Genomic DNA, 25,311 nt, shown 5'->3' with positions numbered 1-25,311 from the left:
GCTGGATCTAACACACTCTGCTAAATACACCCTCATGACACTCCCTTGTTTGGCATTATTTGTGTTGGCACCAAATCCGTCCAGCGGTTTCTTTGTTTCCTACAGTATATTACAGGTTATCAGTATAGGGTTATTCAGGACTTTTAAGTGGTTCTACAGAAACCACACAAAAATCATCTGTTTTATTAATGGAGAAAAAAAATCTCAGCTCAAAGTTATGTTTTTTACCTAAAGAACCAATCTTGAAGTCAGATTGCCCATCCAAGTTTCAAATACAGTGTAAACACAGTATGAATTGGGTTGGTCTCGTCAGAAGTAAAGAACTACCAGCTGTCTGATGAGAATATGAAAGATTAAATTGCCTTGGCTATGCTATACCTTTTGTGCAGTATTGAAATGGTTTGCTATGGGCTGGCATTTGTATAGAAGGTCAGCAATGTATTTCTGTGACAGATAATGCAAAGGTATTTTGTAGAAGGTGAACCCCACTTGCACCCCACAGCAATAAAAAATGCTGTGTTTCCCTTTTATAGCTGTGGCTTTCTGTGAACTGCAGTACACACTGTTTGTGCATCTCACCAGACAAGACAAGTTTGACAGCTTGTCCCTGAACAGGGTCTCGCTTTGTTTACACTTTTAAGCAGCCTGCAAGTTTTGGAATTTCCCAGTATGTCTTCACCCTTTGAGGTAAGTCCCTTGATGGTGTGAATTTTTCAATGCTGCAGTGCAGCTCTGCTAAAATTAAGGAGAGGTTGCTGAGGCTTCATCCTTGCTATTCTGTAGCAGAGACAATCACTAAAACATGAAATGCTGGTTCCAGGTCCCAATAAAGAGAGGCTTCTTTTAAAAAAATATAAAAATAATGGCAAATGACAATAAAATAAATGACAGAAAAAGATATATAAACAGGCAATCTGCACTCTGAATGCTGTCTAGTTTTCTGATACCGTTTTTAAAATATAGCAAGCTGTGTAGTCCTCAATTTGCAGACTTCAGACTACAGCTCACGCAAAAAGAAATGCTGCTTTTTTTGTGTGTGTGGAAGTGTCACATCTTGAAAGTACTTAGTAAGTGATAAAACTATATAAATAATGCTTTTTGCTTGAATCAGGCTTCAATGAATAAATACATTATATAAAACCTTCTGTTCATGCTATCTGTTCACAGCATTTAAACGGTGACTGTACTGTTGCTGTCTTTTTGGTCATTGAATGCACTGTGAGGTGGTGTTCAAATAATTTTATTATTTAACAAAATAGCTACATATAACATATCACCAGTTTCCCTTAAAAAGGCATACAGTACTTATAATAAAGTCAGTTTTTTTCAGTGTATAATGCAAAAAAAAGGAAAAGTGTCTTATAAATATAGAAAACTAAATCCCGAAGTGGGCCACTGCCTTGATAACATGTTGATCTGTCACTCACAGACTTTGTGTCTGATGCATCTTACAAACTCTGAGTTGTTTGTTGCACTGGATCTCATCTTACTATTTCCCTAGGGCCCCATTATCACTTGTACAAAATAATACAATTAAGAACCTAGAGACTGTTAATGTTTATACGCTTCCCGAGAAAGCCTGTAAAGAGATCATATTGACAAATAAACTTACAAATGAGATATTCATGCCAATCCCCTAGCTAATTTATTTCCTAATTTGTATATCGCCATGTCTTGGTCAATAATCTTCATTAGGGTAGCTGTTTTCTATATTGTTTGATGAAGATTCTAATTTAGTACACATTAGTAAATCCTATCACGAAGATTACGCTGATGCCCTAATGCAATATATTAAACAATAACTTATTTGAAAAAAACGATTCATCAAAGTGCCACAACCATTTGGTCATAATAGGGGAGGAAACAGCAAACGGCAGTATGAAATTTGGTGTTGTGCAACGTAATAAATGAGGGATTAAGAAAGGCATGATATGGAGTCTGCCCTCTGCTGCCATTCTAAGGTCACTGGTTGTGTTTTTAGGATTAAGGTAACTTTACAGGGGGCTGGCAGAGTTATTGGGTTGGTAGGTTAACCAATTATAAAATATGGAAATACTGAAGCACAAACATTATAGGCATTTGCAATACTAACATTACCACATGTAAAAAAAAAAATGGTATCATCCATACCTTCATGGAGTTTAAGGTAAAACACTGATTGAACTGATGAAGGCACTTGCTGAAATGTCTCTACTTTACATAGGCATAACCACCAGCAGTAAATTAAATGTAAACATTAAAAAACTGAGCAAAAAGTGAAATTACATTCAAATTAAATATGATTATAAACCATTGTCAAAACTTTAGGGATTAAACAGTACTTAACATGGCTTTGCAGTACACCATACCATTTCCCAGCAGTAAAATAGAACAAAAACGAATTACATTTTTAAGGTTTTTATTTTGGTGTTGTTGTTGCACATTTGCACGTGTCTAAGTGCTTCTATCAATACTTCTACACTGCAGATTGAAAGATTGAATGATGCTGTTCATCTCACGTTCCAGTACACATAACTTAAACATGCAAACTAACTGTAAAAACGACTCTCAAATGCCTAACACAGAATGTATTCTTTATTTCAGCCTTGTGGTTTACCTGCAAGTAAAAAAGACATCCATACAGTGAAGCTGTTTTTTTTTGGTTGTTGTTGTTGCTGTCTAACACATTTACAGTTACATTGTATAACACAAAGAAAAGAACAATATTTGAAGGTAAACATAAAAACAACTTTGATATATTCAAAATGTCATTCCTACCGTATATCTGTCAGTTACATTACCCAAATTAAAGTATGTGTATGCGTGTGTGAATAAGACATGTCACATTTATACATTGTAAAACTGATAACTATTTACCCATATACAGTACATATCCTTGTACAGGGTGGTCAACAGTGGTATTAGTCACATATCCTTTACATTTCGTAGAGTTGCCATAGTAGGCATTTAAACCAGTAATATATGAGTACAAATAGGAAGTCTGCATACATATTTGGTTTGTGCTTAGTTGTGCCAAACCATTATCACTGCTGGCTGTACACTGTATGAATGTACCCAGTCTTGCATAAATCCAGAGATTGTCATACCAAGTTTGACCTCACAGAGCTTACAGGTACAGTTGCTAGATGTAGGTTGCAAATTTAGGGGGAAATAAAATGTTTGATTGACACTGGCTCCTCCTGGTATAGTATGATTGGCTGCAGCAGACTGGAGAAAGCAAGTTTAAGCTCAGACAGCACAGACGGACATTTTCCATGAGCTGCTTTTCCTTTCATCCAATCAGCTGGAGCAGGAGAAGTGCCCTGCCTGTTGTATTCTTGTGGTGGAAGAGCTTTTAGTCATCATGCACCTGTATTATGGAACAATCTTCCAATTGTAATCTGTAAAGCTGACTCAATAAATGCATTTAAATCAAAGCTTAAAACACATCTTTATGCAGAGGCCTTTTTGTAGATTGGGATGGTCTGTTTGTTAATATATCTTTTTTTTCCCATTTGTTTTTGGGTGTTTTTTGACTTACTATTATAATACATTATTGTATAGTATATTTATTTGTGATGTGAAGCGCTTTGGGATGCCTTGGCATGAAAGGCATTATTAAGGCAAACTGGAGCTTTTAGCAAATACCTGTAATGCCCCTCAAACCCAGGGCTCAGTGGTAACAGACCCGTTATATTAAGCAGATAATTAATGAACTACACCACCTACAGCAGCTTCAGTTTCTGCCCTCACTTTAAGCAGAATTATTTACGGCACTGTAGACCACATCATCACAATAGACGTCCTTTGAGGTAATTCAATTGATCTGACCATGTGGCTAATCAACCAGTACTCATACGTTCTATGTATAGTACGGTTGGAAAAGATATGAAATTAAAGGGAATTGTTTATTGTAACCACGCGGCTATTTGTACCCACACGTTTTACAAGCATGTATTTGCAATCATTAAAAAAAGATCCTACAATTTTTCAAATGTGATATTGATTAAATGTGAGACCTTGGTAAAGAATACAGTCGAATATGTCCTGCTTTTTTAATACCTGTATGATAAATCGTTTTCATTAAATATAACCCAAGGAATGTAGTAAATCTTAATTAATTCTGAAAGCTATCTTAAACAGAGCCTCCATGCATTTTTCTCCCACTTACTCTCCAATGATCTGACCTTTCTGCTGCTGCTAAAGTATTAAAATGCAGATGAATGCATCTTCAAACATATTATTTTTCGGGACCCAGTGAATCTGTCCGGAATACCTGCCTGTGGACATTATTTTCCGAACCATAGGGGTTCATTAAAGAAGGATTTGAATTCATCAGAGAGGAAGGTACCAGCAGGAGCTAGTTATTCACAGCACCGATTTTGTATAAAGAAGGTCTCTTTATTTCGTAGAGCATTATTAATATTTAATTTATAATATATTAGTCTTTAAATAAGATAATGTCCATTACTTGCCTTCCTTGCACTCATACCATACCACCACACACAAAGTTTTATATACAGTAAGTTTTGACAAATGGGGGACTTTTTAGCATTCTTCCTGACAAAGATAAGTTTACATCAAATGCTTCTAATGTATGCTTAATTTTAGTCCTATGACTAGGGTGAATTGAATTCTAACCAAAACCAGCATTTTGTTTTCATTAAAAGCAGCTGTTTTTGTTTTTCAGTTTGTTTAAGCCTGTAAGGTTTGTTTTGAAATGTATTTGCATAAAAAACACTGTTATTTGGCAGACTGCTTTCCAGCCCCATTTCTCATGTACTAGGAAGGGCAGGCCATGACGGTAACATAAAACTACCAGAAACAGCTTTTAAAATAGTGCTTTTACACTAGTACAGTAAAACTATTAAAAAGGGCTTGTGTCACCATTATAACCATGCTTTGTTCTTCCTTGTAGATGAACACTAAATTAGTCGGCTGTAAAATAGCAAATTAGATGCTTGTTATTCAACAATTAATGACCTTTTCTTGTTGTAATTTCTCGCTGTGTTTTGTACCTATTGAGGCATACAATAGCAGCTTGGTGAAGAGAGGTGAGAATTGAATGTTGTCATGGCTTGTATTTAATGTTGCCAGATTCCAAGTGGAATTCTGTGATAACCATTCATATCAAGCTCTAAGCTAAATGATTCTCAATGTACCACCAGCCCTAAGTGTAGATTATTGCAATATATATATATATATATATATATATATATATATATATATCTTGCTTAAAATAGCATCTATCAATAAGCTTGTTTGGAAGTGAATAAAAAATGTAGATTTTTTGTTCTTTAAAAATGCTACCTAAACCTGATGTCTACAGTAGTATGCATATATGAAACTTGGTGTAGTAGTACAAAAAAAAGGAATGTAGTTATTAAGTTTTGTCTTTGTCTATACAGCAATTCAAAGGTCATAAGTAACTGATAACAACTGTGCACAAGAAGTAGCAACATCAATTTATTTTCAAAGTTCAGAACCTAGCAAACAAAAAGCTAATAACTGTGTGTAACAGGGCGAGCAGCCCTGTACAGTGTTTTGTTTATTTTTAGAATCGGGGTCTCCCCCTCCGCCCCTGTGCAGTGTATTTATTTTGTATTATTTTTATTGTATTGTATTGTATTTGTCGGCGAGCGCCGTATGTTTTATTGTTTGTATTTTGACGGCGTAGCCGATTTTGTTTTGTTTAGCATGGATGGGTAGCCCCATCCACAAGATAATTAATTAAAACTCATGCAGAAGGTGGCCATCTCCCGAATTAATTAGGTGATTTAATTTATTGCTAATCGGGAGATGGTCACCTGTTATAAAAAGCCTGCGGCTCTCCAGCTCGGGGTGGGGTGTCAGAAGGAGAGAGTGTGCGAGAGGAGTGATGGAGAAACGAGAGAAAGTAAACATAGGAACAGTGAAGGCAATCTGCCCAGCCTGACCTGTGTTGCAGTTATTTTGTGTTCGTGATTTGTTTTTGTTTGAAACCTTTTATTTTGCTCTGTGAGCACAGTGTTTTTCTGTTTAAATATTTTATTTATTTTTGTTTGCTTTAAATAAAACGGCGCCCGCGCCACTGCACCATACCTTTTTGTTTTTGTTGTGCCTTCTTCTGCCGTGACGTCAGACCACTCGTCCATTCCTGTCACACCGTGCAATAGTACTTATTTTGTTTTCAGGGCTGTGTTCCTAGTAGCTGCATGTCAGATTTTTTTAAAACGAGTAATTTGTGAGCAGCCCACACTAAAAATATGCTTGACTTTGTGATTCAGCCTGCGCAATGACTTTCCATTTTCAAAGAACTAAATATTGGCATCTGGACTCAATGAAAATGTATTCTTTTTGTCACATCATTGAGTAAAGAGCTTTGTGATTTTTAAACAGCTTTCTGGTTTTATTTTATTTTGAAAACAATTTTAATATACTGTACAGTATATACTTCATGATCACCTTTATTATATTATAGGAAAGCTTATAAGGGCACTTTGTAACATTACCAGCTCCCCCTGCCTTGTGGGTAATGAGTTTTAACGTTACTGCTTTGAAAATAAAAATAGAACAGTTTCTACCCCTCTTGATGTCAAGTCATTTTAAAGTATTAAGTTATACGAAAATAACAAGTGGTGGTGGATAGACAATATTTAGTGTGCTTGTTTACAGTCGGGCAGCAGTGTGGAGTAGTGGTTAGGGCTCTGGACTCTTGACCGGAGGGTCGTGGGTTCAATCCCTGGTAGGGGACACTGCTGCTGTACCCTTGAGCAAGGTACTTTACCTAGATTGCTCCAGTAAAAACCCAACTGTATAAATGGGTAATTGTATGTAAAAAAATAAATTGTAAGTCGCCCTGGATAAGGGCGTCTGCTAAGAAATAAATAATAATAATAATAATAATTACTATGTTTTGAATGGTTTATAGATTTTTTCCCCTGCAAATAAACTGTATTCACAGTATAGGGATTAGAAAAGGTAACATGAGGTAAACACCTTCATGTTATTTTTACAGACTACAGTACTCAGCTTTACAGACATTGAAGCGGAATACAGAGACATGCATTTGTATGTTTATGTTTCAGAACAATAAGTTGCTAGGATTGTTTTTAGGTACTATATTACAAATGTAGGTCTACAACTGGCAAGGAGTCCGTTCAGATCTTCAACAGCAATGCTGCTCTGCAGAGAAATAGTTTTCTCTGTAGTCGGGTTGCACTATCCCATGCAGTAATGACCTGAATAAAGAATTACTGGTCAAACCGTGTTAACAGTAATCGGAGATAATGCTGCCTTTTGTATCAATGGTTCAACTATATTTGTACTTCAATGTAAAGGACAGTATTTATATTTTCATGTGGATAGTATTCGGTGTGGTGGCAAAGAAAAAAAAAAAAAAATGTGCTCAGTTTCCAATAAATAAAGACATGAATCAGACTCTCTCTGTCTTGCATAAGCAAAGCAGCCCCATACTTTATTATTATTATTTATTTCTGAGCAGACACCCTTATGCAGGGCAACTTACAATTGTTACAAGATATCACAATATTTTTACATACAATTACCCATTTATACAGTTGGGTTTTTTTACTGGAGCAATCTAGGTAAAGTACCTTGCTCAAGGGTATAGCAGCAGTGTCCCCCACCTGGGATTGAACCCATGACCCTCCGGTCAAGAGACCAGAGCCTTACCCACTACTCCACACTTCTGCCCATTGATTACAATTACCATACTGTACAATTCATAAGAAGCTGGTGTTATTACACCTGTTACTACATGGACGTTGTTGAAGATAATGCTAGGTAAGAAGGTTGCACAAAAAGGTTGCTCACATTAGAAACAGATATGTCTAATATTAAGTTGGTCCTTGGATGCTTATTTCTAGTAACAGTTTGATTCATTTCAAATCCATTAAGTAAACATACAGACGGGCTCAAATTTGTTGGTACCCCTCCACAAAAAATGAACAATCCACCATTGTTTATTCCATATTTAATAGAAATCAGACTTTGCTTTTGATTTTTTATTCAACATAATATTGTAAATAATAAAACAAATGAAAATGGCATGGACAAAAATGATGGGACCGCTAACCTAGTATTTTGTTGCACAACCTTTAGAGGCAATCACTGCAATCAAACGTTTTCTGTAGCTCTCATTGAGACTTCTGCATCTGTTAACAGGTAGTTTGGCCCACTCTTCCTGGGCAAACTGCTCCAGCTGTCTCAGGTTTGATGGGTGCCTTCTCCAGACTGCAAGTTTCAGCTCTTTCCATAGATGTTCGATAGGATTCAGATCAGGACTCATAGAAGGCCACTTCAGAATAGTCCAATGTTTTGTTCTTATCCATTCTTGGGTGCTTTTAGCTGTGTGTTTTGGGTCATTATCCTGTTGGAGGACCCATGACCTGCGACTGAGACAGAGCTTTCTGACACTGGGCAGTACGTTTCGCTCCAGAATGCCTTGATAGTCTTTAGATTTCATTGTGCCCTGCACAGATTCAAGGCACCCTGTGCCAGGCGCAGCAAAGCAGCCCCAAAACATAACCGAGCCTCCTCCATGTTTCACTGTAGGTATGGTGTTCTTTTCTTTGAAAGCTTCATTTTTTTGTCTGTGAACATAGAGTTGATGTGACTTGCCAAAAAGCTCCAGTTTTGACTCCTCTGTCCAAAGGACATTCTCCCAGAAGGATTGTGGCTTGTCAATATGCATTTTAGCAAATTCCAGTCTGGCTTTTTTATGTTTTTTTATGGGTTTTCTTCCATGGAGTCCTCCTGGGTCTTCTTCCATGGAGCCCACTTTCGCTCAAAAAGCGACGGATGGTGCGATCAGAAACTGACGTACCTTCACCTTGGACTTCAGCTTGTATCTCTTTGGCAGTTATCCTTGTTTTTTTTTCTACCATTCGCACTATCCTTCTGTACAATCTGGGGTCGATTTTCCTCTTGCGGCCGCGCCCAGGGAGGTTGGCTACAGTTCCATGGACCTTAAACCTCTTAATAATATTTGCAACTGTTGTCACAGGAACATCAAGCTGCTTGGAGATGGTCTTGTAGCCTTTACCTTTACCATGCTTGTCTATTATTTTCTTTCTGATCTCCTCAGACAACTCTCTCCTTTGCTTTCTCTGGTCCATGTTCAGTGTGGTGCACACAATGATACCAAACAGCACAGTGACTACTTTTCTCCATTTAAATAGGCTGAATGACTGATTACAAGATTGGAGACATGTGTGATACTAATTAAAGAAACTAATTAGTTTGAAATATCACTATAATCCAATTATTTATTATCTTTTCTAAGGGGTACCAACAAATGTGTCCAGGCCATTTTAGAATATCTTTGTAGAATAAGCAGTAATTCATCTCTTTTCACAGCTTCTTTGCTTTATTCTATGACATACCAAAGGCATGCAAGTATACATGATAAAATAGCTTTTAATTTCATCACTTTTCAGGAGGAATGAAGCATTATTTCAGTGAGCTGTAAGGGTACCAACAAATTTGAGCACGTCTGTAGATATCATTTTTGAACCAAGGTAGACAAGATTACCAAAAAGGCCTCAACCAATAGCTGTACAAAACAGGAACGATGGGGATTTCTTGAAGGTGTTGGGGGTGAAAATAGGGGGTTAAGAAATTAAGCAGCTTACCACCTGTACTTTCCCCATCTTAACTGTCAAGTGATTGAAAAGGTAGCAGGTGCAAGTTTTCAGATTGAGGAAGTGAGACCTGAAATATTCATGGACGCATAACGTAGCCTGTTTTAGGCAGAAGCAGCCCAAACACATTTAATTTGGATGGCTTACTAGCTGCACATGAAATGAGTTATGGTGACCTCAATCCAGTTTGTTGTAGTTAGATCCGAAAAATCTGCTTCACACAAGGATATGTATTTCCCCAGCTGAGAGAGAGAACCCAAATATACAAAGCATGTGTAAAATTGGAATGTGATCCTGGATAACCGGGGCTCCTAATGCAGTTGACCTGTAGTGTTGTAGTTGCATATAATCTACTTAACCTTAAGAGATCAACTAAAGTAGGAATATATATATATATATATATATATATATATATATATATATATATATAATGTGTGTGTGTGTATATATATATATATATTGAAAACTGAAATGTTACATTTCGAAATCTAACATGAAATACTGTACTACTATTATGGCTTCCGGTAGACTTTTGTGATATAATTTTGTAGTTTCTTTGATTACATAATGCTAGAACCAATATATATATATATATATATATATATATATATATATATATATATATATATATATAATCACAAAAGTCTACCGGAAGCCATACACATTCAAATAACAAATGTAAAATTTTGTATAATTTATTTTCTGCTTACAAATGAAATTTAAGAAACAAGAATACAAATTGTTCTTGAAAAAGAGCTACTTGCAGGCGTAATTGTTTACAGCACAGCTTTTTTGTAACAGCACAGCACAGCTTTTTTGTAACTGAGGGTTGCATTGATGCAGAACTGCTTTTAACTGACCATACGCACTCCTACTGTAGTTGCCTCATAGGGTTTCACTAATGTGATGAAATACAGATCCAGCTGGCTCTAATGACTGATTCTTTTTAGATAGTGTCGTTATCAGCAAGACTGCAGTTAGCAACGAAACAAGCCATTTGAAAGACGGTCTTAAACATTGGTACATGCACGTGTACATGCATGCTTCTGATTTAGAATGTGAATTCTAAAGTAATGGCCATTTTATAATGGAAATCAGAGTTGAGGGGAATAGGGACTGCCATTAAATGTCTCTGCTAGTGCTCCAGAGGCCCACTTTGAGTTAATCAGTAATTTTTCACAGACGACATCTAATCTATGAGTATAAATTACTTTGCAGTCTTATTATTTCTTAATTGAAGAGCACCAATGTGGAATTGCTTAATATGAAGCTGGCATGAGCCTGTTTGCAATTAACTGAGGTGGCTTTGCAGGTTTCTTAAACATAAACTATATTTTCTTGCTTACTACTTAGAGAGTCACAAACAGCCTTGCAGTGACATGCAATTCCCTGCAGAGTAATGTTAAAACTCATTACCCACAAGGCAGGGGGAGCTGGTAATGGTTTAATTTATAAGCTGGGATCTTTACATTACAGTGTTACATGTTGCTACGCTGTGGATACTATTATACATCATCCATTTATACAACTGTGAGCTATTGAACAAGTGTAGCAGTGTATGGATTGAAGTTTCTGTGGCTGGGAGACCTTTAAATTGGTCATTTAGCCCATAACAATGTGTTTGTAGCTGGCTTTCATGACACTGCACAAAAACGAATTTAGTTCCTTTGAGCCATATCTGAAAAAAAGAAATTCTGTGCAGTGAATGATGAGTTGACTACATCATGGCATCTGCATGTCGGTGAAACTTATGCTGTATGTACTATACTGTAAATATAATGCTGCTGCCTCTTTGAGATACATGCTTCATATTTTCAGTGTACAGAAGCGTATGGCAAAATGTCCCAGTGCCCGGCCTCCACACGTATGCAGTCGGTCCAGTTCAGTTACTGAAGTAGGAGAGGCAAAAACTATGTAGATACCTTGGGAAAGTCACTGAGCCCTTTATCACTGGCTTTTCATTGAATTGTATTCGGTCTTAAATCACCTTTGTAAGATTATGTTAATCCATGTATTTTTTTGTTCCTAAAGTTTATTTTTATTTTCCTTCTCTGTCTAAAGTAAATCTGATTGTTGCAGTTTTGTTACTTATCTGTATTCAGAAACCAGGCTTGCACCTTGATGCATGTTCACCACTTTAAAATCTGTGAAAGCCTGTGTGTATTCCTAATAACTCATACAAGCTTATATACTTGGGTTTCATTTTTTGTATTATTATTATTTCAAGGCCCTGCAGATGTTTCTTATAAACCTCTCGACTGTTGCCTTTCTGATCAATGGGAACACATGACTTTCCTTTTACACCAATAGCACCCATAATGTTAAGTGCTGAGGCTGGTAAATGGAATGCTGTTTGTAATGGGAGTATCACATTTTAGATATGTTTGGTTAAAAACAATCATGCCACCCACACACACGATATATATTAATTTTTATGATGTCTGTTTGCAATTATGAGATTTTCAGAAATGGAATATATCCCTGTTGCCGAAGGCATTACAAAGGATAAATAAAACCGTATTTTTTTTCACTAAAAGGGAGAAACTCTATTACAAACGTGGAGCTTTTGTAGAAACACTTATTATGCTATTCATACATGATTGCCTTTTTGTTTATTTTTCTCTATGAACATTTCATAAGCTATAGTTCTGAAGTTGTCTGTGCTTAAATTAGATTTCCTGAATTATATAGCACGTAGCTTAACAAAAAATTACTTTATAAAGTAATAACTCCTGTTTTATTACAAACAAATATTAAAAGCACAAGCATGTTGGTTTTGCATATTAAACTGTAGGCTGCATTGTTTTTTGTACATGGAAGCCATGTTTTAAAAAGGTTTTAAAATGTGCGTTTTTCAAAATAAAGGGCAGAGCAGCAAATCAATGCGCATTATGTTGAATAGTTTTAATGTCTGGTTTAATCAAATTGGTTGACCTCACACATTTACGTTTGATTTCCTCAAATTGTCTCTTAAGAAAGAATAATGATAATACACACATCCTTAAAGATGTTATTCCATTAAAACAGTTCCATACAATTTTCACATACCCCGTTCGATTTGAAGGTGGATTTTTGCTTCCACACGAATTATTTTGAGTTCATTTGAAACCCGACACATTTGGGCATGCCCATAGAAGCAATGGTATATTTCAAATAAAAGGATCTGCTCAAATACTGATTTCTTCTGGGTTTTTGTCATATACTTGTTCTGGTATGTGACTCATCCAGCATGAAGTATTGTTACAGTATGTAGATTGGTTTTTGTAAGTAGGTTTTTCAAATATACCCTTTCTAAAGTTGCACCAAACTGAGAATACCTGAATGCCAATCTTAACTAATCTTGATGATTGTATCTTTAACTTACAAACCCAGCTGAGGCCAATTCCAATTGAAGTTCCAGTGCAGTGCATAGATTGTATTCAGAAGTTATTCATCTCTTGGATGAATATAAAAAGGAAATAAGAAGTTTCTTTAACATATTGTTTTTTCTTTTTCTTTTTTTTTCTTTTTTTTTAATTACAGGATTTTTAAGCACTGGTGACCAAGCTGCTAAAGGAAACTATGGACTTCTTGATCAAATCCAAGCCCTGCGCTGGATAAGTGAAAACATTGCATTCTTTGGTGGTGACCCATTACGAATAACTGTTTTCGGATCTGGGGCAGGTGCCTCTTGTGTCAATCTCTTGACTTTGTCCCATTATTCTGAAGGTAACCGTTGGAGCAATTCAACCAAAGGTATAATGCAGGTTGCAAATTTTGACAATTTTGGTGTCTGCATGCCCCCGCCATTAGTGTTAAATGTGACACTCTCACTGTGTGTTTCCGCTTTATATATCTGTCAATGTTGATTTAAAAACAGAAAAGAACAATGTTATTTGGATAAGGTTTATAATGCCAGATTTTTGCTTTTCTTTCTTTTTTCTTACTCTTTTTGCATGTTCATATTTGGGTGGCAAAACTTTCTTTTCTCTCTCTCTCTCTCTCTCTCTCTCTCTCTCTCTCTCTCTCTCTCTCTCTCTCTCTCTCTCGCCTGTAGATCTTTCTAGAAATATTTTACAGTGGACTTCTGAACTGCACACGCATAGAACATCCCTAATATTATTCCTTCCCTTTTTAGCGGGACCTTTGTTACAAAAGGTGTGGGATCCATTGGTGGTTCTAATAAATGAAAACACACTGTCAATATGGCCTAAATGTGTGTATACGACAACAGATTTCAATTCCAAAGCTAATCACCTTCTAGAAGAAACAGACTGATAGTCCCAAGTGCCTGGTTCAGAAATCTTTTCTCTGAAACTGCATGGAAGTCGCTTGTTGTCATCAAAGAAATGTTTTGCATGCATGATCCAAAATTGTCAAAGCATCAAGGTCACAAGCAGATTTTTGTATTTATTATTTTTGTGTGTCTGTTTCTGTTTCCTCCCTCCTTATTTCTCACATCACCCTCTTTAAAGTATATTAGCCCTAGATAATTGTGGGATTGCGGATTTTGGGGTGTTGGAACTTGTTTTTTTGCACCCCACCCCCCAATTTCTGCATGGTCATTGTCTGCCTGTCATATACATTATTAGTTTTTCCACACCTTGTTTTTTGTTTAAATTACCACTTTATAGAGGAACAGTGTTGGTGTATTACCTGAAATGTCTTGGCAATTTTCTGGCAATATTGAAAATGAAATGGCAAATAACGTTTTATAGAAGTTTAACATAGAAATATCTCTAAAAAGTTAAATCAGAGAAAGCTTTCATTTAAATGATGGAAATAGAGTGTCTGTTAAAGGTTCATGAAGAGGACCGTCGTGTGGAGATCGATAGGTTTCCACTAGAAAAGTAACAATCCGTCATTTTTTTTGGAATTATATGTATAGGTCATACAATGTAAGGTTGATCATCTCCGGGTGTCAAGACGTTTCAGTGCATGCCAATATGCTTCATTTGTTTTCGCCCTTTATTACAAATAGAGGAGTACGCTCACCTTAAAGTCAGCAGTACAGTATTTGTTTTTTATTTATTTACAAAACCACAGAATTACATGCATTTTTTAAATTAATATATCTTTTTTTTATGGCAATACAATTTATACTTGTTACAGGAAAAAAATAGACGTGTATTTTTTTTTTTTTTAATATCTTCTTTATTATGCTTATGCATATTATTGCCAAATAGCACACACATATTTATTTATTAAAGTAGAATAATGAGATTATATAATTTATACAAGCATATTACAATGTGTGCATTTGTCATTATGTATACACTGTATATACCAGTGGTTCAAAAGTCCGTGAGTAAACTCCAGGTGGTCCGCAAACAACTCCCAAAATTCAGTAACACAGTTCTTGCAAAAAAATATTTCTCCACTATCACTTTGTGCAACTACAATATATATTACTAAGCAACACAACAAACAGCTTTAACCACATTGTATATAGTTTTAAGATATGTATATAGTCTGTATTATTCCACTTTATCTGTTTTATTGTATTACAGGTGTGTTTATACATTAATATTACAGCGCCCTTTGATGCAATACCAAGCATCGCCTTCAAAGTCGCCATTAACTGAAACAGCTTTTTAATGTGAAACAAATAGCCTACTAACTAAATAACTGTTACACATTATGAAGGCACAAAAAATCTACAGCTAGCATTCATGTAAATGCACCGTCTTTCTAAGCCCTTTCTAACTTATATGCTGTATATTTAATGTATTTCCATTGTTACGTGCTGCTACAGTTTAAAAAAGCCTCCTCTATTGTTTGCATGTGTATTTTATGTGTTTGTTTCCTCTGAGCTTCTACCAAGTAGACATGAGTTTACTTTTCTAAAAGTACGTTAGGCATGAAATGCTCACAGTGTTCCCCAAAAGGCCATTTCATGTTCTGTAATTGTCATATTTATTGAAGGCTTTACAAACTGTTTAAGAAACGTATGCTTACAATGTTTACCTACAGGTCTTTTTCAAAGAGCTATTGCGCAAAGTGGTTCTGCTCTGTCTAGCTGGGCAGTCAGCTTCCAGCCTGCCAAGTATGCCAGGATGTTGGCCACCAAGGTGGGCTGCAACCTCATGGACACTGTTGACTTGGTGGAATGTCTCCAAAAGAAGCCTTACAAGGAACTGGTGGACCAGGACATCCAGCCGGCCAGGTACCACATAGCCTTTGGTCCTGTTATAGATGGTGACGTCATACCAGATGACCCCCAGATCCTGATGGAGCAAGGAGAGTTTCTCAACTACGACATCATGCTGGGTGTCAACCAAGGCGAGGGATTAAAGTTTGTAGAGTTCATAGTGGACAATGAGAATGGAGTGCGGGCAATGGATTTTGACTATGCTGTTTCCAGTTTTGTGGATGATTTGTATGGGTATCCTGATGGCAAAGATGTCTTAAGGGAGACCATTAAATTCATGTATACTGACTGGGCTGATAGACACAATCCAGAGACTCGAAGGAAGACGTTGTTGGCTTTGTTTACTGACCACCAGTGGGTGGCACCAGCAGTGGCAACAGCTGACCTTCACTCGAGCTTTGGATCTCCTACCTACTTTTATGCCTTCTACCATCACTGCCAGACGGATCAGGTGCCCGCATGGGCTGATGCAGCTCACGGAGATGAAATCCCTTATGTGTTTGGGCTTCCAATGATTGGTCCTACAGAGCTGTTTCCCTGCAATTTCTCGAAAAATGACGTCATGTTGAGTGCTGTGGTGATGACATACTGGACCAACTTTGCAAAAACTGGGTGAGTTGGAAACTGCAGGTTTTGTTGGATCATGCTGTACATATATATTTTGTTTATTGTTTATGTGCAGAACAGATTAACAGAGGCCCTCATGCAGTCATGTTTATTTTATTATTCACAGATGTGTTCATCTAACTTTAATTATTCAATGGGCTTTATTATTATTTTTTATTTGAATTTATAATATTTACAATATAAAAAAGGGGCAGAAACCCATGACATTAACAATGGATGACAAAAGTAATGGATTATTTAAAATTATGCATGGGTATTATCAGGCATGGCTGTGTTTTTGTATTTTTATTGTATTTTATTATGCTATGAGAGTGTACATTATTACAATCCAAACTGAATTAAAGTTATAGTGAATAAGTTATTGGGTATTGCATTTCATGCAGTTATTACTTGGATCTTGCTACCCCGACATTAAATCGAATAAATGATGGCCATTAATTTACTGCAATCACCATATTCATTGTTATACAGAATATTAAATATATCATTTGAGCCAGCCTTGCAAAATCCATATTGGGTTAGAAAGTTGCCAAGAAGCAGCTTTCATTGTTCAGTCAGAGTACTTTGCAGCTTTGCAGTGTTTACAGTTACAGAAGGCTCTTGATTTAGAAAGCATGGTGGATCATAAGACCATTTTGCCCCCAACTGAGAGGGTGTTGATGTAGTATCATAATGCATGGCATGGCAAAGGGCAGCAAAGAGAGGAAATTGAGCTGGTCAGTCTTTAGTGTAGTCAATACAATACACCCCCAAGGAACAAAAATATAAAATATCCTGTGAAAGGAGGGTGGGGATTATAGGCACTGTACGATAAACTATAATTGACCTGTTTTTAATAATAAAAAATATTAATCAATACTATCTTTTAATTTCCAGTGACCCCAATCAGCCAGTACCGCAGGATACAAAATTCATTCATACAAAGCCTAATCGTTTTGAAGAGGTTGCGTGGACCAGGTATACGCAGAAAGACCAGCTGTACCTCCACATTGGTCTTAAGCCCCGGGTTAAGGAACACTACAGAGCAAACAAGGTCAACTTGTGGTTAGAGCTGGTTCCTCACCTACACAGTCTGAATGAAGTAACCCAGTTTACTTCAACCACTACGAAGGTCCCACCAGATGCAACACCCAGGACCCCAAGTAAAATCCCTGTAACTAAGCGGCCTGTGACTACGCCCTTTCCTACCGAGAATCAAGGTAGCCAGAATCAATTGGAAGGTCCTTTCTTGGTGGATCAAAGGGACTACTCAACGGAACTGAGTGTGACTATTGCCGTTGGAGCATCTTTGTTGTTTTTAAACATCCTGGCTTTTGCAGCGCTGTATTACAAAAAGGACAAAAGGAGGCACGACGTACACCGGAGATGTAGTCCCCAACGCAACACCACCAATGATCTCATCCACACACAAGAAGAAGAGATAATGTCCTTGCAAATGAAGCATACAGATCTGGATCACGAGTGTGACTCCATCCATCCACATGAGGTGGTTCTGAGAACTGCCTGTCCTCCAGACTACACGTTGGCCATGAGACGGTCACCGGATGATATTCCCTTAATGACCCCCAACACCATCACAATGATTCCTAACACCATACCTGGGATTCAGTCCCTGCATACATTTAACACTTTTACTGGTGGACAAAACAACACCCTGCCTCACCCTCATCCGCACTCACATTCAACAACCAGGGTATAGCCAGGACAAAAAGACCTACAAGAGCACTACTCCTCTGGTGGATATTTTCAAACTCTGCGATTTTTCATACTGTCAAAAAGAAGATTAAGGGAATGATATTTTGTTATAATCGCTGGATACTTAATATGGTACATTTGAAAAACAGAATGGGATTTTTCCAACATTTTTCAAGTGGAGGATATCAGTTGTCAAGTATACTAATAACAGTTGCTTGAAGTGATTTGAATGTGAAAAGAATGTTCTACTGAGGCTTGGAATTGTAAACTACACTTTCTGAAGCCAAGAACCAATGCAACTCAGAGAAACTAGGCATGAATAATGAAAATAAAGAGAGAATTGTAAGATGAAAAAAAGGAAACTGTCGGAAAATATGCACAAGGGAGACATTCACAAGATGTCTTGGATTCTTTTCGCCAATTTATTTTTTGGAACAGTGTTATTGTATAGAACCTATTTACATATCTAGATATGTACACAAAGCACCAATGCTGTTTAAGCCTTGACTGGGCACAAATTCTGCAATCTGCCAGCGAAACAAAGGGGATAATGACATTCTAGCAGATACAGCTTCATCACATAAGTGCTGTCTATACCGAGAGCTGGTGGACAGGGGAATTGGATATTTTTAGCACGATGCGCATGACAATTTATCTGCTTGGTGGCTGTTCTGCTGATTTAAGTCGTAATTAAAGTAATTTTCATGCCCATTGGAATTCTTTGAAGAAATATACTTCATCGATTGCCTCAGACCTACAAAGAGGTTTTGGCGGTGTGTTGGTGGTAAAGGGGAGGGGGTGTTGGGGTCTAAAAACAAATAATACAGTAATTACAATGATTCACAATAGCTTCAGTGAACATGGTTAAAAAGAACTAGTTTTGTACAATGTGTGTTGGTACAACTTTTTAATAGTGGTGAACACTCACTGTTATAAATCCCAGACAAGTGTATTCTTTTTTCTTCTTTTGATGTTCTTTCCAATTTTCCATCAAACATTTTTTACAGCCTCTTTTGCTTTTAATCATGACCAGCTTTCTGTAGCAAAACAATTTGTTTTTAATGCAGTTAGTCAAGATTATGTCTGCCCATGGCTATAAAAAGTATTTTTTTTCATATGCAGGGAAATGCTAGATCTGCCATTTTAGTGTTTCATTGATTGGTTACATTGTTTTTTATGAGGTATGTTCTGTATGAGTATTTTAAGATGAATGCAAATGATTTCTATTTTGGATAGTTTCACAGCTTGCACTACTTAGTGTAAGGAGAAAGTACAGCTCCTTTCTAAATACAGTATAAGGCACAGTCCCCATTAAGTTTTACCATTTTTATGGACTTTATGCTTTGCCATTTATTGAGGCAATATTTCTGGCTTATTGAAGAAGTAATCAAATAATTGTCATATAATGGTACATTGTAAAATACATGTGTCATAATCAATTTGAAGGATATTTACTGGGCGATTATGTCCTACCATGTTAAATGCTTTTGTTTTTGTAATTTTTTGCACTTGGATTATAGAAGTACTTATTTAAAACTCACCTTTTCTACTCCTGCTTTGCTAAATCATGGTTTGAATCAATTGTCAATTTGTACCACTCATGATCATTTAACAAACTTTTATTTTTTTCCTGTAGAATTGTGTTGGGTAGCAAAGTACAGTGAAGAATAATTTGTAAAAGCGTAAAAAAAAAGTGGTAATCTTGCATGTGCAAAACCATACCTGAAATGCTCATATTGTATAGTGCTATTCATGGAGATCATAGGGCTGGAGTGCTTAATAGTACCCACTGTTAATATGCAGCCAGCAAGTGGCTGGATGTATATTTGATACATTAATTACCTTCAACTCCTTCATTCTTCCCATAGGGACACAGTGAACCCTTTTAATGAGAACATACACCCATGTCTCCAACACTGTTCAAGACTAAGATCTGAAAATTCAAAGTACCTCCTGGCTTACTACAGATTCCTGGCTAGCAGCCAGTTTAGGGATTTAATGTTGTGACTTTCTTTTACATGGGGTCAAAACACCAGTGCTTAGGCTTCCTTTGAGCGATCTTAAGTTTTTCATTGACTCAGTAACTGACTATTACTATTTTACTCTTCGTTTTTCTTTATTGGGTGGATTTAGAATGAAAGTACTAACAGCATGAATTGGAAACACTTATTGATTAAATGTAGGGTATTAAGACAAACTGATCCCAAAGAAGTAATGAAATCCCTGGCAACCTGTAATAAAATAAACAAGGGAATTGGCATATGCTGGTCGCTGATTCCCGTAGAGGTATGGTTGGTGTTTGACAGCCATTCCTGCAGCTCTAAGCTGCTCCAGATTTCTGTGCAGAACAAGGCAGTTACTGGTGGATGATCAGTCATTACAAAACTAACAAGGTGTTCAGAGGGGCAGCTGCAGGATCCAACTGGCAATCTGACATTTGTATGTGACACAGACAAATCCTTAATTATTAATTGGGCAGTATAGGGGAGTGGTAGGAAAGGAGTTTTGCTGAAAGCCTGCTGCCTAACCATCTAGCCAGGGGAAAACCACCAAATTCAGTGCCATATTTTGGTTTAGATAGAGCACAGTATCATGCCTTTTGCATTATTATTTCATGAGATGTTGTTCTGCCTGGTTTTATGGTATTCAAGCTTTACAAGCTTCTAGTTTTTTAATTTGGATTATTGGTTGTGTAATTATTTCCATTTTACTACTGCTTTATTCACTTGTGTTCCATAAAATAACACTTTATTCTGCTCTGGTATATTTTATTTATTTATTTAGCACACTGGCCCCCTTGATTGATTTCAATTTTTTTAAATGGTTTTCCAAAAAGGGATGGCCACATCTTGTGCCCAGTTTTAATTAAAAGAGCCCTCCATTTGAGACAAGAACCTTAGTCTGTGTGAAACGAAGTCAGGCTACTGTTGTCACATTCAGTACATTCAGGGAAGCCATACAAGTTGAATTTTTTTTTATATTCTGTAGAATGTCCAGTCTCAATGAAATGTATATTTTTGTTTTCCTATATACTGTACAGAAAAGGTTAGATAAGCTGCACCAGTTAATTCATTTTATTACAATGCTTTTTCCTCCCTGAATATCTCTGTCTTTACAAGTGAGACGATGCAAAATACGAAACATATGGGACTTGACAGCACAGTTGGCATTTCTTTTACATTCAATGATTCACAATGCTTTGTCATTGGTACTAAAAACATTTTTATCCCCCCAAAATAATGAATTCCTACAAAAGAAGAAAATGGCTATGACAGGAAGTCTTATTGAACAGGACTGGTACAATTAAACATGGCTCAACATTCTGAATGGCAACAAAGTGTTCAATGTTTAAACTTATGGATGTGTCTAAGTACATTTACAGTGAATATATAGTGGCTTTATGTGAGCTGTTGCTCTAGCAAAGATGAATCTATTCAAATCATTAGCTGTAATGTTGTGCAAAGCCCACAAGGCTGTGTCTCTCACTTTTCTGGTGATATAAGGTATAAAGTGAACTTGGAATTTCATTCCCCTGTTATGCGTTACTCTGTACTTCACTGGGCCTAGCTATTTTACTATAAAATGGATGTACCAAAACATTGGATGACTAATGTAACAAATGAGGCTGCAAATCAGTGGGAAACATGTACTCTTCCTTGTATTTTTGTATAGTACCCAGTATCTTGCAGTGTGTATCAATTGTGGGATATTTCAGTTTTCATTGTACAATTTGCTGGGAAGCAGAATGTCAAATGCCAGGAAATTAAGCATGTCAACTGACAAATACTTTTTTGACCATCTTTGCAAAAACTGAGCTGTTCTTGTTGCAAACCTAATAGCAACAAAAAAACAAAACAAAAACAAAATAAAATAAAATAAACAGTCCCTTTGCATTATTTAAAATGCCAGCTGGTGCAATTCTTGTGAATTTCTGTGAATAATGTTTTACAGCCAACTAATATAGTATTAATGGTATCCCATCATTTTTGCTGCTGCGTTTTATAGGGTATCATACAACGTGCCAAATGTAAACAGAATGTTAATGTTCACTTGCAAGACAGCTAAAGTGTTTAGAGCTGTAATAAAAGCCTTTTCTTGAAAAAAAATATTTTACAAGTTATCTTCGTTGCATTTTCATAATGGAGGTCGTGCCCATAGCTTAGCCTGTGAAAATACTGTTTTTATCATTTTTGTGATTATTTTTGTATTACAAAATAAAACATCCATATGCTAATGGGTTTTATTACAGCTTTTAAGACTTGTGGGAGCAATGTGATTTTTTCCAGCGTTTCACAAGAGTTTTTTTTTTCTTTCTTTTCTCTTTCTGTTTGTGGACAAAACATGAAACGTGGAGTCACAGAGGCTGTCGTATGCTGTGACAGCTCTTTGATGCTTGTAAAAATTGTTTTTCATCTGTGCTATTTGTTTAAAGTAATTAGCTTTTTTTAAATTTTCCAGTAATGAGTTGTTATAGGATATCGCTTTTTTTTTTGTAAACGACAAAATAGATTATTTAATTATTCTTGTGGAAAATGTGCTCCAAAATAATTTGATTTAATATGCACTTCACTGCTGTGCTTTTGTTAGTTTCCATGGTTTCTATTGAGAGCAACCTTTTGTAAAGATCATTGGAATTATTTAGTATTTATTATTCTTTGTATATATCTCATACGTCATTAACTTTTAATATTTTGAAATTTGTTCTTAAATAGCTGTAATTACAGCAACTGTTTGATGCAACAAACATACACAATTGTTCAGCTGACAGGTTGTCTGATAGATATATATATATATATATATATATATATATATATATATATATATATATATATATATATAAAGATATTGTCACAGGACTGCCAAATTCAAGTTTAATAATGGTTTGCCTTGTTTTGTTGTATGTGTTTTCAACCCTCAATTTGTTTTAAAGCTGGTTGTCAGTTATCAATTTATTAATCTAGCTGCTTTCTTTTCCCCTGGATATTTTTTTTTGCTATTTTTTTTTGCAAGCATTTTATAGCCTTAATGAATTGCTGTATATTCAAGCTGTTTTATAAATAAAATGAAATACAATAAAATAATAATAATGGTTGAAATATCTTGTTTTATGAACTGCAAACTCATATTTTGTTTAATGAATAAATGTCCTGGTCACTCACACACACACATGCAAACGGCAGGTTCAATTTTGTTCTTTCCCTAGCAAGAAAGTTAAGTTAATTTAAATGAGCATTAAGGTTTAAAACTATTGGTTACTAAGAAAAGCTCAGCAGAGAAATCCATTTGAAATACGAGTTGTTCTTTTTAAAGGGTATTTCATTTCTTTTTAAAGGGTATGTCAGGACATGAATATAATTCCATAACAATTAAGTAATTGTAGATTTTAGGCCAACATGTCTAATAATTTTGAAATTGTTATTATTTTTGTTCTGACTTCTCTTTTTTTCCTTTTCATTTCAATTGAAGAACAAGCAACCCTCATTATACTTGTATGTAAGGCCTGTTTGCCTTCAGTGACTCAGTTTGTGTTTGGGTATCCATTGCTTTCATGAAAGTTTTTAATATCATTAATAAATATTATCATATTTTTTAACTTGCTTCAGCTGTTGTCTTTCAGAACTGTTTTTAAACACTTGTATTCTTTTTTCATACAGCAGTGTACCACAGGCTGAATACAAATGTACTGAACTGCACTCACTGAGACCATGGTAAGAGAAGAGGATTCAGAGCTACCCTGTGTTGAGGGTGAAGGGGTCTTCAGGGGTAAACCTTCACTTATTCAACTTAACACAAATAGCAGTCACTCACACACACAGTGCATTAATAAGTTTATGTGCAAGAAGGAAAAGTTAACCCTCAGCTTCAGAGTCTAATCTCACTAGCGAATCCCTGACTTATCCCACAACCATGAGGAGCCCCCATAAACCTTAAAGGGGCAACTGTAAGATGTAATAGGAATACAGAAGAGTTAAAGAGGTAAAAGCAATACACTTTACATATCCTTAACCTTGCCATATAAGGCCAGCGGTGGACTGTGTTGGTCTTTGGATGTTGCTAAATAGTGTTTATATATTGAATAATAGAGCTGGTTTGCAGAAACAAATCTATTTGTTCATTGTATGACTACAAAACATGCTGTCTTGTGTGTTTATTTTTAGCTGGGGCGTAGGTGGTAAGATGTTCAGCATAGTTGCAAAATAACATGCATCTTGTACACATGTACTGTCTTTTCTTCAAGCCATGGGACACTACACTTGTAACTTTTAAGGAAAGGGGCCGCTCTAGTCCAAGGGCCCGATTTTGAAGCAACTGCCTATCAATCAATTAATCAATCAATCTTTATTTTATATAGCACCTTGGTGGTTCCTTAGTGGACCACCATCACAAAGCGCTTAACAAGATGCAGTAACAACAAGAAAATCCATAATACTTTAAATACAGAGAAATGCATAATACATGATATACAGTATATTAAAAAAAAAGCATAATACATTAAATACAGTGGAAAGTGCATTATACATGATAGTAGCATAATACAGTATCCTAGTGTGAACAGGATGGCTTTGGTGGTGACGTCAGTCCAGAAAATGAATGCAGTACACACAGGCAACTGCAAGGCAAAACTGGGATGCAATGGCACTGAGCTTTTAGTAAACAAAAGATTTAACAAAACAAAGACTTTACAAAACAAAAGGCACAAGGGCCAAAACAAACAGAACACAGAACAAACAAGTATCGTGCTAGTTTAAACTAGCATGCGTAGCAATTGTTTACTTCATAGATATATCTGTTTATCTCCTCTCTCTACTCCCGTTCTCCACTCACGAACACTCCACCCGTTGCAGCCAAAGCTGTAGGTCTTTTATAGTGGTGACCGAGGGATTAACTGGCTATCAATTATCTGATTACCCCTCAGTCACATTTTGCACAAGTCTAATAAGGATGCGTGACTGTCAGCTAATTATATACTCGGTAGCTGATCAGTCACGCATTCTCACGAGGTATTCTCACGAGGTAATGCTTGTCCTGCCAAACAATAATACAACAAAAACAAATTACAAATCATAATATGCACGGGGGCAGAAAGTACACCGTCACACCGAACCAAAGGCATTCTTTAAAAATACTATACTTTTAAAGATGTAGTGCTAACAAGTAACAGTTTTAATTAGGATCAGTAAATATATTGTTTTGTGTAGTTGCTACTAATAAAATGGATTTGTTCCTTGTCTTTGC

At 36.2% G+C, this 25,311-nt stretch overlaps 1 protein-coding gene across 11 annotated transcripts in view; it reads left to right on the top strand.

Annotated features, from left to right (window-relative positions):
* Positions 1-22,034, top strand: part of LOC117423408 (neuroligin-1) — a 194,399-nt gene extending 172,365 nt beyond the window's left edge. For 8 of the 11 annotated variants that reach the window (XM_058990200.1, XM_058990199.1, XM_058990198.1 and 5 more), the window contains 3 exons: positions 13,146-13,358; positions 15,576-16,365; positions 17,257-22,034. In XM_058990200.1, the coding sequence (XP_058846183.1) occupies positions 13,146-13,358; positions 15,576-16,365; positions 17,257-18,079 (1,826 nt within the window). In that variant the 3' untranslated portion in view covers positions 18,080-22,034. The remainder of the gene's footprint in view (positions 1-13,145; positions 13,359-15,575; positions 16,366-17,256) is intronic. The other 3 variants (XM_058990207.1, XM_058990205.1, XM_058990203.1) reach the window with 1 other exon arrangement.
* The last annotated feature ends 3,277 nt before the right edge of the window (positions 22,035-25,311 follow it).

This window comes from Acipenser ruthenus, chromosome 17 (assembly GCF_902713425.1).
Source record: "Acipenser ruthenus chromosome 17, fAciRut3.2 maternal haplotype, whole genome shotgun sequence".
Lineage (NCBI taxonomy): Eukaryota > Metazoa > Chordata > Actinopteri > Acipenseriformes > Acipenseridae > Acipenser > Acipenser ruthenus.
This window is presented reverse-complemented; position numbering and strand designations above follow the sequence as displayed.